At 41.3% G+C, this 12265-nt stretch overlaps 1 protein-coding gene across 1 annotated transcript in view; it reads right to left on the reverse strand.

Moving 5' to 3' along the window:
- Nucleotides 1-2546: 2546 nt before the first annotated feature.
- Nucleotides 2547-12265, reverse strand: part of FMO4 (flavin containing dimethylaniline monoxygenase 4) — a gene marked incomplete at its 3' end in the record, with an annotated part of 28351 nt that continues 18632 nt past the window's right edge. Inside the window, 3 exon segments of the mRNA XM_079697263.1 lie at nucleotides 2547-2618; nucleotides 2620-2974; nucleotides 9099-9168. Coding sequence (XP_079553389.1) covers nucleotides 2547-2618; nucleotides 2620-2974; nucleotides 9099-9168 — 497 coding nt within the window.

Genomic DNA, 12265 nt, shown 5'->3' on the forward strand with positions numbered 1-12265 from the left:
GCTATGCAGCTGCTTCCCACTAGCTATCTGTTTTACGTTTGGTAGTGTATGTATGTCCATGCCACTCTCTCACTTTGTCCCAGCTTACCCTTCCCCCTCCCCGTATCCTCAAGTCCATTGTCTAGTCGGTCTGCATCTTTATTCCCATCTTGCCCCTAGGTTCTTCTGACAGGAGGTCCACTCTTAATGATTGAGAATAATTCTTCCTTTGCTGTTATTTGCTTGCTGCATCCTGGAAGGTCCATCTGAGAAGCATGAGGGTGGTGCAGTGATAGTGGCAGCGATGGTCGTGGCAGCAGACCTCAAGGTTTGGGTGGGGGTGGAGCACAAGGACAAAAGAGTAATCCTAGTTGGAAAGTGCTACCAGACAATCCACAGAGAGCAAAGGCCATACTCTCTGATTAGGCAACAGGCAATCATTTTCAAATCCTTTAATTCAGAGAATTAAAAATGTCCTCAGACTCCTCAGCTGTTAATAGGTAATTTACTGTGTAAGTAACACCCTATATTGTCTCACTTAATGTTTACTTATGAGGTAGGTGATACTATTCTTTTCTCCTCATTTTCCAGCTGAGGACACTTGAGGCTCAGAGAGGCTAAGTAACTTGGCCAAGGCCTTACAGCTAATGGAAGAGCTGGGATTATAATCCAGGTTGAATACTAGAGTTAGCACTTTCAACCAGTACACCTGATTCCCAGTTATGGATTAGTTAGTTGTATTTATTCTGATTGCCACATAGACTGTCTGTAAAATAGGTGTTGGTGGACTGTCCTTGTTCATTTGCAGAGCTGAGGTAATCTGAGGTAATTTATCAAGTTGGCAGAAGAAAAGATTGTGGGTAGAAGAGGAGAGACAAGGAACGTCAGCCAGTGAGGTCACTGTTCAGTCATCAAATATTTATTTTTCAGTCTTTTTATCAGGCGGTGTTTTAGCTGAACAGAACATGGTTCCTCTCAAGAGCTCACCATTCATTAGGAGACAGACACAAAAAGAAAATTATACTATAGTAAGAACAGAACAGTGGCAGAGTAGTACATGAGGCACAATCATTATGAAGGGGCAACTCTGCTTTGGGGATTCAGGGAAGGCTTCACAGAGGGAGATGATCAAGCTCTCTCTAGAAAGACAGTCAGGTATGGATTCGAGGGGCTGGAAGAGGCAACAGCTTGTGCCAAAGTGAGGAGGTACAGCACAGTCCATAGTCTGGTAGTACTAGATGGCAGGGTTTGAAGTGGAGGGGTAGCTGCAGGACAGGATTCTGGTGACCTGGGCAAAGGGACTCAGGTCATGAAGAGTCTCCTCTTCCAGGCTAAGGAATTTATTATCTCTAATCAAGGGACAAACTTCGAAGGATTTTTACATTGGAAAGTAACATGTCTGCTCTGGATCCTTTCTGGTTGCCCTTTCCTATACACTCCCCATCATCTTTGCTTTGCTCTGTGGCTTAGGAGGCTCACCTCCTAAGACATCAGGTGGTGTACTGGTAACACTAGGATTGCCATAGCAAAGTACCACAGAGTGGGTGGCTTATTCTTTCACAGTTCTGGAGGCTAGGAGTCTGGAATTGTTGGCAGGGTTGCTCCCTCTGGAGCTTTTGAGGGAGAATCTGATCTGTGCCTCTCTTTTACCTTCCAGTGTTTGCTTGCTTGGTGATCCTTAGTTTGTAGATGCATCACTCCAATCTCTGCCTGTCTTCACGTGGCATTCTCCACTGTGACTGTGTCTCTGTGTGTCTTATCCTCTTTTTATAAGGCTCCTCTTTTTATACTGGATCTAGCTCACCCTACTTCAGTATGATCTCATCTTAACGTATATACATTTGCAAAGATCCTACTTCCAAGTAAGGTCACATTCACAGGTACCAGGGGTTACGACCTGAATATATCTTTTGGTGTGGGGGGGTGCAATTAAATCCACAATAGTCAGTAACCTTGCCCTCTAAATTTTGGTTGGGTTAGGCCACTGGGGAGCATGGGCAGATGATCAGCGGGAGGGAAGAGCCTAAGATTCGGCAATTAATTTCCCTAGTACTTTTGGGGTCACCATGGACTGCTTTTATTGGTCAGCTGGAGGTCGTAGTTCCTGAGAGGTGGCCCTCTCTACATAATCTCTCCCTCTCTCTCTCCCTCTCTCTCATTCATAATTGTTTTCTCCCCTTGCCTCATTAGGCCTACGGATGGTAGAAGCACCTCACTGTTACTAGTCTGGCAGAATTTCATTCTAGTTATGATTTCCCTACACTCTGCCCAAACCACTTGACATAATCTTTATATTAAATTACTAATTTGAGTTCTGTCTTATTCCTGCCAGGACCTTGATGGAAACAATGACAATATTTTTTATTTTAGAATAATTGCTTAGGTAAAGGAGGCAAAAAAAAGGGAATACTGAGACTAGAGAGAAAGATAGTACAATCATTCAGGTAAGAGATGATTAGACCTAACCTTGGATGATAACAGTTATGATGGAGAGGAGAAGTGAAAAACACAAGATATTTGGGAATAGAATTAATATGACTTGGTACAACTCTCATAACCAAGCAGATTTATCCTCGCCAAATACTTATTAAGTAAGGAGAAATTCTGTCCCATAGTTTTTCTGGCACCAATTTCAAAAAAAAGTGAAGATTTACAGATCAGTAGAAGGGAGGCGAGCAGGATAGGTGCCCCCCAAGCTTTCAAATAATGTGACATGGAGGCAGGCTTGGAGGAATCGGGAACTATTCGAGTTTTTAAGGGTTTCAGTGTCCTGTCCCACTGGGTCAGGATGGCATTTCTGGCTCCATCCCATTTTCCAGGGCCCATTAGGCGATACTGGTAAGGCGTACATGGTCCAAAGAAAACTTCCCAAGCTAGTCTGGGATCCTTGAGGAACAGAAGTGGGACGTTGGGCTTCGTGCCTATGCAGGCAGCGAGGTCATCCATGTAGGAAATGTAGTCAAGTTTGTCTTCAGTGGTATCTTTCATCAAACCCCTGATAGGGAAGAAGATGGATCACTTTTGATTTTCAAGTTATGAGTTACCCCACCTCCCACCATTTTGTTTCTTTCTATTGGAGTCAAACCATGTCAGGAATGTTTTTCTATGTTGAAGAGAAAAAAATAAGGGGAGTTTATTTGCAGAGGGTATTTGTGAGCATAATTAATTTTGTTAAAGGAGATGGTAGAAGGAGGCAATTGGAAGAGGAGATTTAAATAATGTTTTAGGTTCTTGAATTTGATAGGAGGGTAAAATCAGATCAGTTCAAATATCATAGTTGTTGAATAAATAAACATTATCAGAAAGCATCGCATATATAGCTACCTAAATTATTCTTATTGATGTTAATTGTGAGTTGAGAGGACTGAATTGGTATAGCAGTACTGAACATGATACAGATATAAGTACAGTTGACCCTTGAACAACGAGGGAGTTAGGGGCACCAACCCACCATGTAGTTGAAAATCCACATGCAACTTTTGATTCCCCTCAAACTTCACTACTAATAAATTATTAGTAGTTAACTGGAGGCCATGCTGACAGCATAAACAGTAGATTAACACATATTTTGTATGTTGTATGATTCTACACTGTATTCTTATAATAGAGTGAGTAAGATAGAGAAAAGAAAATGTTATTAAGAAAATCATAAGGAAGAGAAAATATATTTACAGTACTGTACTGTACTCATCAATACCATAAGTTTATGTCATCTGTTTATAAGATGAATTGTCTATTGGTAACTACATCATATTGTCTTATATGATACAAAATACTGTAGATGTTGTTTGTATCCCTAACACTAGACATCAAAAATGAAAAGCTAATGTGAAGAAGAAATTCATAGTTATTTACAAGTATAATGAATCATACACTGATAATGAAAAAGAAGCAGCAATATGATTATTTCATGGAACCCTAGCCTATATACTAATGAATGAATCATTATAAAATTTTTATGGTATACAGCATTACAGTCATATTCATAGTACAGTATTGGAAACATTGTTACATTAAAAAACCCCACTTACCTGTGATGACAGGCTGATAGACAGTTTCTCCAAATATGAGAGAAAGAGGCATACTGTACAGTAATGTAATTCTTTGAAAGCAAACTTAGAAAATAGTAAGGAAACTAACACATTATTAATTTTATATTACTGTAAATATCACTCACTTTATACCTATGTAAGGATGGGCTATCCACTTCAGTACAAGTCTTACACACGATGTTCTACATGACAAGTACTTAAGCAATGATGATGATGATGACACAAAAACTTCTCATACAGTTCTTGCCGTGCAGTTTTTAGATCTTCACACGAAGACACACACACACACACACAACAGATAAATCTATTGACAGTAGGTTATGATAATTATTAACTGTTCATTAAGGGGAAGTGGGTCATCACAAAGGTCTTCATCCTCGTGACCTCCACATTGAGTGGGCTGAGGAGGCAGAGGAAGAGGAAGCTCGGTCCTGCTGTCTCGGGGGTGGCAGAGGCAGAAGAGGTGGCGGAGATGAAGGGGAGGCTGAAGAGGCAGGTACATGTAGTGTGACTTTATGGAAACACATTGTAATTTCTGTCTGACTTGTTTGCTTTTTCATTTCTCTGAAAATGTTTCTATAAGGTACCAGTTCTTCTTCCATCATTTGCTTTAGTTTCAGTGCCTGTACCATAGAAGGGTCCATGTTACAAAATAAGTCAAAATCAGTCTTAAATAATTGGAGCCCTTCTGCCAGATTGTCTAATGTCACTTTCTTTTCTGGCACTGCTTCTTCTATGTCTTCTTCCTCATCATCTTGCACTGGTTCAGAAGCACTCATCTCCATCAAGTTGTCTTCTGTTAATTCCTCTGGTGTGGTGTCTGTTAGCTCTTTTGTGTGTGTGTGTGTGTGTGTGTGTGTGTGTGTGTGTGTTTGGCCATGCTGTGCGTGACACGCGGGGTCTTAGTTCCCAGACCAGGGATCGAACCCTTGCCCTCTGCAGTGAAAACACAGAGTCCTAACCACTGGCCGGCCAGAGAATTCCCTCTGTTAAGTTCTTTTTTTTTTTTTTTGGCGGTGTTGGGTCTTCCTTTAGTTGCGGTGAGAGGGGGCTACTCTTCATTGCGGTGCGTAGGCTTCTCATTACGGTGGCTTCTCTTGTTGTGGAGCATGGGCTCTAGGTATGTGGGCTTCAGTAGTTGTGGCTTGTGGACTCTAGACCGGAGGCTCAGTAGTTCTGGCAGACGGGTTTAGTTGCTCTCCAGCATGTGGGATCTTCCCGGACCAGGGCTCGAACCCGTGTCCCCTGCATTGGTGGCGGATTCTTAACCACTGCACCACCAGGGAAGCCCTCCCTCTATTAGCTCCTGAATTTCTCCAAGATCTTTATCTTGAAACCCTTCACCCCCTGCTTTTTATTTTTATTTTTTTTTGCCATATCCACAGTCTCTTTCATGATTTCCTTGATTAGCTCTGTCGTAAATCCTGTGAAGTCACGCACAAGATCTGGACACAGTCTTCTCCAGCAAGAATTTATTGTCTCAGGCTTGATGGCTTTCATGACTTTTCCTATAACAACAATGGCATCTTCAATGGTGTAATCCTTCCAGACTTTCCTGATGTTCTATTTTCTTCCATAGCACTGACAATTCCTTCCATAGAGCACTTCAGCGCTTTGTGTTGAAATCATGGGTTCTGGGTGGCCAGGGGCATTATCCAACATCAAAAGAACTTTAAAAGACAGTCCCTTACTGGCAAGGAACTTCCTGATTTTAGGGACAAGGCATGGAAGGAACCAATCCAGAAAAAGGGTTCTCATTGTCCAGGCCTTCTTGTTGTACAGCCAAAAGACGGGCAGCTGGTATTTATCTTTTCCCTTCAAGGCTTGGGGTTAGCAGCTTTATAGATAAGGGCAGTCCTAATCATAAACCTGACTGCATTTACACACAACAGTAGAGTTAGCCTGTGCCTTCCTGCCTTAAATTCTGGTGCTCAGTTCTCTTCTTTACTAATAAATGTCCTTTGTGGCCTTTTTTTCCCCTCTAGAATAGGGCACTTTTGTTTGCATTAAACACCTGTTCAAGCAGGTATCCTTTCTCTTCAATGATTGTCTTAATGGTGTCCTGGAACTTTGTCTGCTGCCTCTTGGTCAGCAGAAGTTGCTCCTCCCATTATCTTGACATTAAAAAAAAAAATTAATTAATTAATTAATTTTTGGTTCCATTGGGTCTTCGTTGCTGCGCACGGGCTTTCTCTCGTTAACGGTGAGCGGGGGCTACTCTTCGTTGTGCTGTGCAGGCTTCTCATTGCAGTGGCTTCTCTTGTTGCAGAGCACAGGCCCTAGGCATGCAGGCTTCAGTAGTTGTGGCACGCGGGCTCAGTAGTTGTGGCTCGTGGGCTCTAGAGCACAGGCTCCGTAGTTGTGGCTCGCGGGCTTAGTAGCTCCACGGCATGCGGGATCTTCCCGGACCAGGGCTTGAACCCGTGTCCCCTGCATTGGCAGGCGGATTCTTAACCACTGTGCCACCAGAGAAGTCCCTATCTTGACATTTTAAAAGGCAAATCTCTTTCTAAAGTTATCAAACCATCCTTCTCTGGCGTCACAATCTTCCTCACTTTTCTTTTGCTTTAAGTTGTCGTGTAATGACTTCACTTTTTCTCAAGTCATCTTAGTCTATAACTATGCCTTTCTTATAGTAATTCTGCACACATATAAAAGCTGCATTTTCAATACAAGATAAAAAGGTATTTCACAAAAAGTGCAAGGTTTTCATGCCTGCTGGCATAGCTACAGCGATGGCTTCACAAATTTTCTTTTTTTAAGTAACAGTCCTTATGCTGGATTCATTTATCTTGAAAAAACAGGCAACTGCAGCTAGCAGACCTTGATCTATTGTACATATCAACTTTTTCTTGTAATGTCATGACTTTTTTCTCCTCCTTGGGAGCATTTCCAGCATCACTAGTGACACTTTTGTATGGGTCCTGTGGTGTTATTCAAGGTTTACTAAACACGATGGAAAATACGTGAGAACTGCAAGAGATCACTTTTTACTGAGACACGAAATTTACTGGAGAGATGAACTGCTCTTGCAGAGATGATTAGCATCACATGACATATTAAGCAGATAGTTGAAACACCTGAGCTGATCACAATAGCAATAGGAGGTGGCTACGAAGTTACTGCAGTAGTACAGTATATACTACAGTTAAGTTTCTGCTGTTATGATTTAATACTGCATCTTTACATTTATTTACATTTCTCTTGATTGTGAATGGTGCCATGCATGGTCTGTGTTTATGTGTGCAAGTTTTGATAAATTTTAAAATAGATTTTTGTATATTTGATGGTAGTAAATAATAAAATAGACTAGTATCTACATATATTTTGTGCACTCATGACATACCTAAATTTTCTTAATTTTTTCAGTATTTCTAGGCTTTGTGATTCATCTGCGACTTTTTTCAAATTGTCACAAACCTCCCCCCAATTTTTCCAATATATTGAAAAAAATCTACGCGTAAGTGGACCTACGCAGTTCAAACCTGTGTTGTTCAAGGGTCAACCGTATAGTGTATATGAAGGCTCTATTCCCACTTATGTCTGTTGTTAGTAAACCTTCATGATGTGCCAATGTCATTCTTTCAATTATTCATTCTTTCCTTCAAGTAATCAATCAATCTTAAGTGTGTATCACATGACAGGCACCGTCCTAGGTGCTGGGAGTTCAACAGTGAGTAAAACAACGTCCTTGCTCTCAAGGAACGTACATTCTAACAGGGAAAATCAGCAGGCTGTAGGAAAAAAAACCCCAGCCAAATAGATATAGAATATATCGAGTGGTAATAGGAATTATGAAGAAATATAAAGGAGGGTAAAGGGGAAGAGGCAATGGTGAGACTGAGTGGTTTGCCATTTTATACAGTATCCTCAGAGAAGGCTTCCCTCTTACGAGGTGATATTTGAGCAGAGTGAACCTACAGGTACGGGGTGGGGGCAGAACACCCCAGGCAGAGGGAACAGTAAGTGCAGAGGTTCTGAGGGGGCTATGCTTGGCATGTTTGAAGAGCAGGGAGCTGTCTGGAGTGACTGGAGCAGTATGGGTGAGGTGGGAGAACACGAGGCAATGAGGGCACAATGGTAGCTGGTTGCCTATAGGGGTGCAGAGCTGCAGGGAAGTTTCTGGGAGTGAAATGGGGAGCAGTCAGAGGGTTTTCAACAGAAGAGCAATGTTAGCATTGGTCACTCTTGTGCAGCGTCAAGGTTAGACTGTAGAATAGCAGACGAGAGGTACAGAGACCAGATAAGAGGTGACAGCAAGTGTCCTGGTGAGAGATGATAGTGGCCTGTTCTGGGGTGGTAGCAGCCAGGGTCATGAGAAGGGTCTGGATTCTGAATTTAGTTGAAGGTAAGAGTTGACAGTATTTGCTGAGGATGTGAGAGAAAAAGAGGAAAAAAAGATCACTCCAAAGTTTTTGACTGTTCACCTGGAATAAGTATCCATTGACTGAGAAGGGGAAAGTCTCAGAGCAGCCCATGTGCAGGTGGAGGTCGAGGGTTAGTTTTTAGACATATTAAATTTCAAACACCTATTACATATCTAAGTGGAGCTATCTAGAGGGAGTTGGATTAACAGTTGGAGTTCTGAGGAGAAATTTGGGCTAGAGATCCAAGTTTGGGAGCCATGAGTGTATGATGGCATTTAAAGCCACAGGCCTGGTGAGGCCACCTAGGAGTGAGTGTTAAAAGAAGTGAGAAGAGGTCTGAGGATTAAGGCTGGGGTTCACCATTTTTCAGGAGTGAGGAAGAGGAGACACCTGTAAATGCATAGAAAGAGCAGCCTGAGAAGTAGGAGGAGAACAAAGAGAACAGGGCTTTGGGGGCAAGTGAACAAAGGATTGCCATCTGTTCTGGGCCAGGCTCAGTGCAGTGACCTGTTGCCTCCACCGGACATATCTAAGGCCACAAATCTATTTGGTGGAAGAGTTAGGACTGAAAACATATTCTTCTGACTAATAATGCAATTATTTCCATCCTGCCACATTGCTTCTCTAGGAATGGCTTTTATATTGAAAATCTTTCTTTTTTTTGTAATGGAATATATTGGTAGCAGGCTATATTTCATACCTTTCTATGAGCCGCTCCTTTTTCGTAGCCTCAGCCATCAATTTTTGAGATGGAGGTATCTTACAGAGTCCTGTAAGAAAAGTCAGAAACAACACTAAAGTTACATGTGCCTCTTCCTTTGAGTTCTCCTCCCCCTCATTTCTGGCCCCCCGCTGCTCCAACCTCAAGACATGTGATCATCAAAGCTTAGAATGGAATTAGAGTGCAGAGGGTAATTTTTTGGAGGTAAATTCCCCCTCTGAATTCACTTAAGCAGGGTACTCTACTGCTGGAATTGTGAGGACAGATGCCGAGCCTGCACTGCACTGGTCATCAGAACCTGCCCCTCTTCATCTGCTTGCACTTTACATATATTGACATATAATATTATTTATATTATATGGTATATATACCTCCACATTATATTTGTGTGTGTGCATTAAAACTATTAGCTGGTTAACTGTAAACACTTAAAATGATCCCATTTTTATAACCCTGCTTTGGTATGTCTTCGTTTTGTTACATGGGGAGGCTCAGGCATGGAAGGGGCCTGGCAGTCTCTCAGTCTCACAAAGGCTCTGTCTGCTTGAGCTGCTGTGAGGATGTGCTTGTTCTCAATAATCCACCTAGACACGGACAGTCTCTTCTGGCCAGTCCTGCCCTTGTCAGTTGCCAAGTTGCTGACCCCAGGGTGGGGGGTTACTAACCTACCTGAGAAAGGTCTGACTTAGCTCTGTAGTATACTTGCCACTGGGATCATTTTATCCTGTATAAAGCTGGAAAGACTTCACTTGGTGGTTCCCAGACTGCCTCTTGGAGGCTCTCTGGAGAGGCTTGCAATCACTTCTATGGTGTGATCTAATCAAGTTTTTGTTTTCTCAGCTCTGTCATTCCTTTTTTTTTTTTTTTCCTGAACGGGGAGGGGGAGGGCCGAGCTCTGTCATTCTGATAAGCATTTTTGAGCTCATCATAAAATACCTAAAAAATCCGGGTACTTAAGAGTCTTCTGTGTTTTTGTTTTGGGATGGTATTCTTTCTTATTGAACATAACATGAGATCTGCCCTCTTAACAAAATTTCTGGTGTGTAATACAGTATTGTTAAGTATAGTCACTGTGCTGTACAGCAGATCTGTAGAGCATATTCATCTATCATAACTAAAACTTTATACTCATCGAACAACAACTCCCCATTCCCCTTCCCACAGTCCCTGCTAACCACCATTCTACTCTCTGCTTCTATGAGTTTGACTATTTCAGATTCCTCATATAAGTGGGATCATGCAGCATTTGTCCTTCTGTGACTGCTTATTTCATTTAGCATAATGTTCTCCAGGTTCATCTATGTTGTTACGGATGGCAGGATTTCTTTTTTTTTTTTAAGGTTGAGTAATATTTCATTGTCTGTATATTCTTTACCCATTTATTCACTGATGTACAGTTAAGTTGTTTCCATATCTTGACTATTGGGAACAATGCTTCCATGAATATGGCAGTGCAGATATCTCCTTGTGATGCTGACTTCGATTCTTCTGGATATATACCCAGGAGTGAGATTGCTGGGTCATATGGTACTTCTAATTTTAATTTCTTAGCCACCTCCATAGTATTTTCCATAGTGGCTGCACTATTGCATTCCCACAAATAGTGTAGAAGGGTTCCAGTTTTTTCACATTCTTGTCAACACATGTTATCTTTTGTTTTTTTTGATAATAGCCATTCTTATAGGTATGAGGCGATATTTCATTGTGGCTTTTTAAAAAAATTAGTTATCTATTTCATACATATTAATGTATATATGTCAATCCCAGTCTCCCAATTCATCCTCCCCCCTGCCCCCACTTTCTCCCCTTGGTGTCCATAAGTTTGTTCTCTACATCTGTGTCTCAATTTCTGCCTTGCAAACTGGTTCATCTGTACCATTTTTCTAGGTTTCACATATATGTGTTAATATACGATATTTGTTTTTCTCTTTCTGACTTACTTCACTCTGTATGACAGTCTCTAGATTCATCCACATCTCTACAAATGACCCAATTTCGTTCCGTTTTATGGCTGAGTAATATTCCATTGTATATATGTACCACATCTTCTTTATCCATTCTTCTGTCGCCGGGCTTTAGGTTGCTTCCATGACCTGGCTATTGTAAATAGTGCTGCAATGAACATTGGGGTGCATGTGTCTTTTTGAATTATGGTTTTCTCTGGGTATATGCCCAGTAGTGGGATTGCTGGGTCATATGGTAATTCTATTTTTAGTTTTTTAAGGAGCCTCCATACTATTCTCCATAGTGGCTGTATCAATTTGCATAGCCACCAACAGAGCAAGAGGGTTCCCTTTTCTCCACACCCTCTCCAGCATTTGTTTTTTGTAGATTTTCTGATGATGCCCATTTTAATTGGTGTGAGGTGATACCTCATTGTTGTTTTGATTTGCATTTCTCTAATAATTAGTGATGTTGAGCAGCTTTTCATGTACCTCTTGGCCATCTGTATGTCTTCTTTGGAGACATGTCTATTTAGGTCTTCTGCCCATTTTTTGATTGGGTTGTTTGTTTTTTTAATATTGAGCTGCATGAGCTGTTTATATATCTTGGAGATTAATCCTTTGTCTGTTGATTCATTTGCAAATATTTTCTCCCATTCTGAGGGTTGTTTTTTCATCTTGTTTGTAGTTTCCTTTGTTGTGCGAAAGGTTTTAAGTTTCATTAGGTCCCATTTGTTTATTTTTGTTTTTATTTCCATTTCTCTAGGAGGTGGGTCAGAAAAGATCTTGCTGTGATTTATGTCACAGAGTGTTCTTCCTATGTTTTCCTTTAAGATTTTTATAGTGTCTGGTCTTACATTTAGGTCTCTAATCCATTTTGAGTTTATTTTTGTGTATGGTGTTAGGGAGTGTTCTAATTTCATTCTTTTCCATGTAGCTGTCCAGTTTTCCCAGCACCACTTATTGAAGAGACTGTCTTTTCTCCATTGTATATCCTTGCCTCCTTTGTCATAGATTAGTTGACCATAGGTGCATGGCTTTATCTCTGGGCTTTCTATCCTGTTCCATTGATCTACATTTCTGTTTTTGGGCCAGTACCATATTGTCTTGATTCCTGTAGCTTTGTAGCATAGTCTGAAGTCAGGGAGTCTGATTCCTCCAGCTCTTTTTTTTTCCCTCAAGACTGCTTTGGCTATTCGGGGT

Source organism: Hyperoodon ampullatus, assembly GCF_949752795.1.
Source record: "Hyperoodon ampullatus genome assembly, chromosome: 2".
In the NCBI taxonomy this organism is placed as follows: Eukaryota; Metazoa; Chordata; class Mammalia; order Artiodactyla; family Ziphiidae; genus Hyperoodon; species Hyperoodon ampullatus.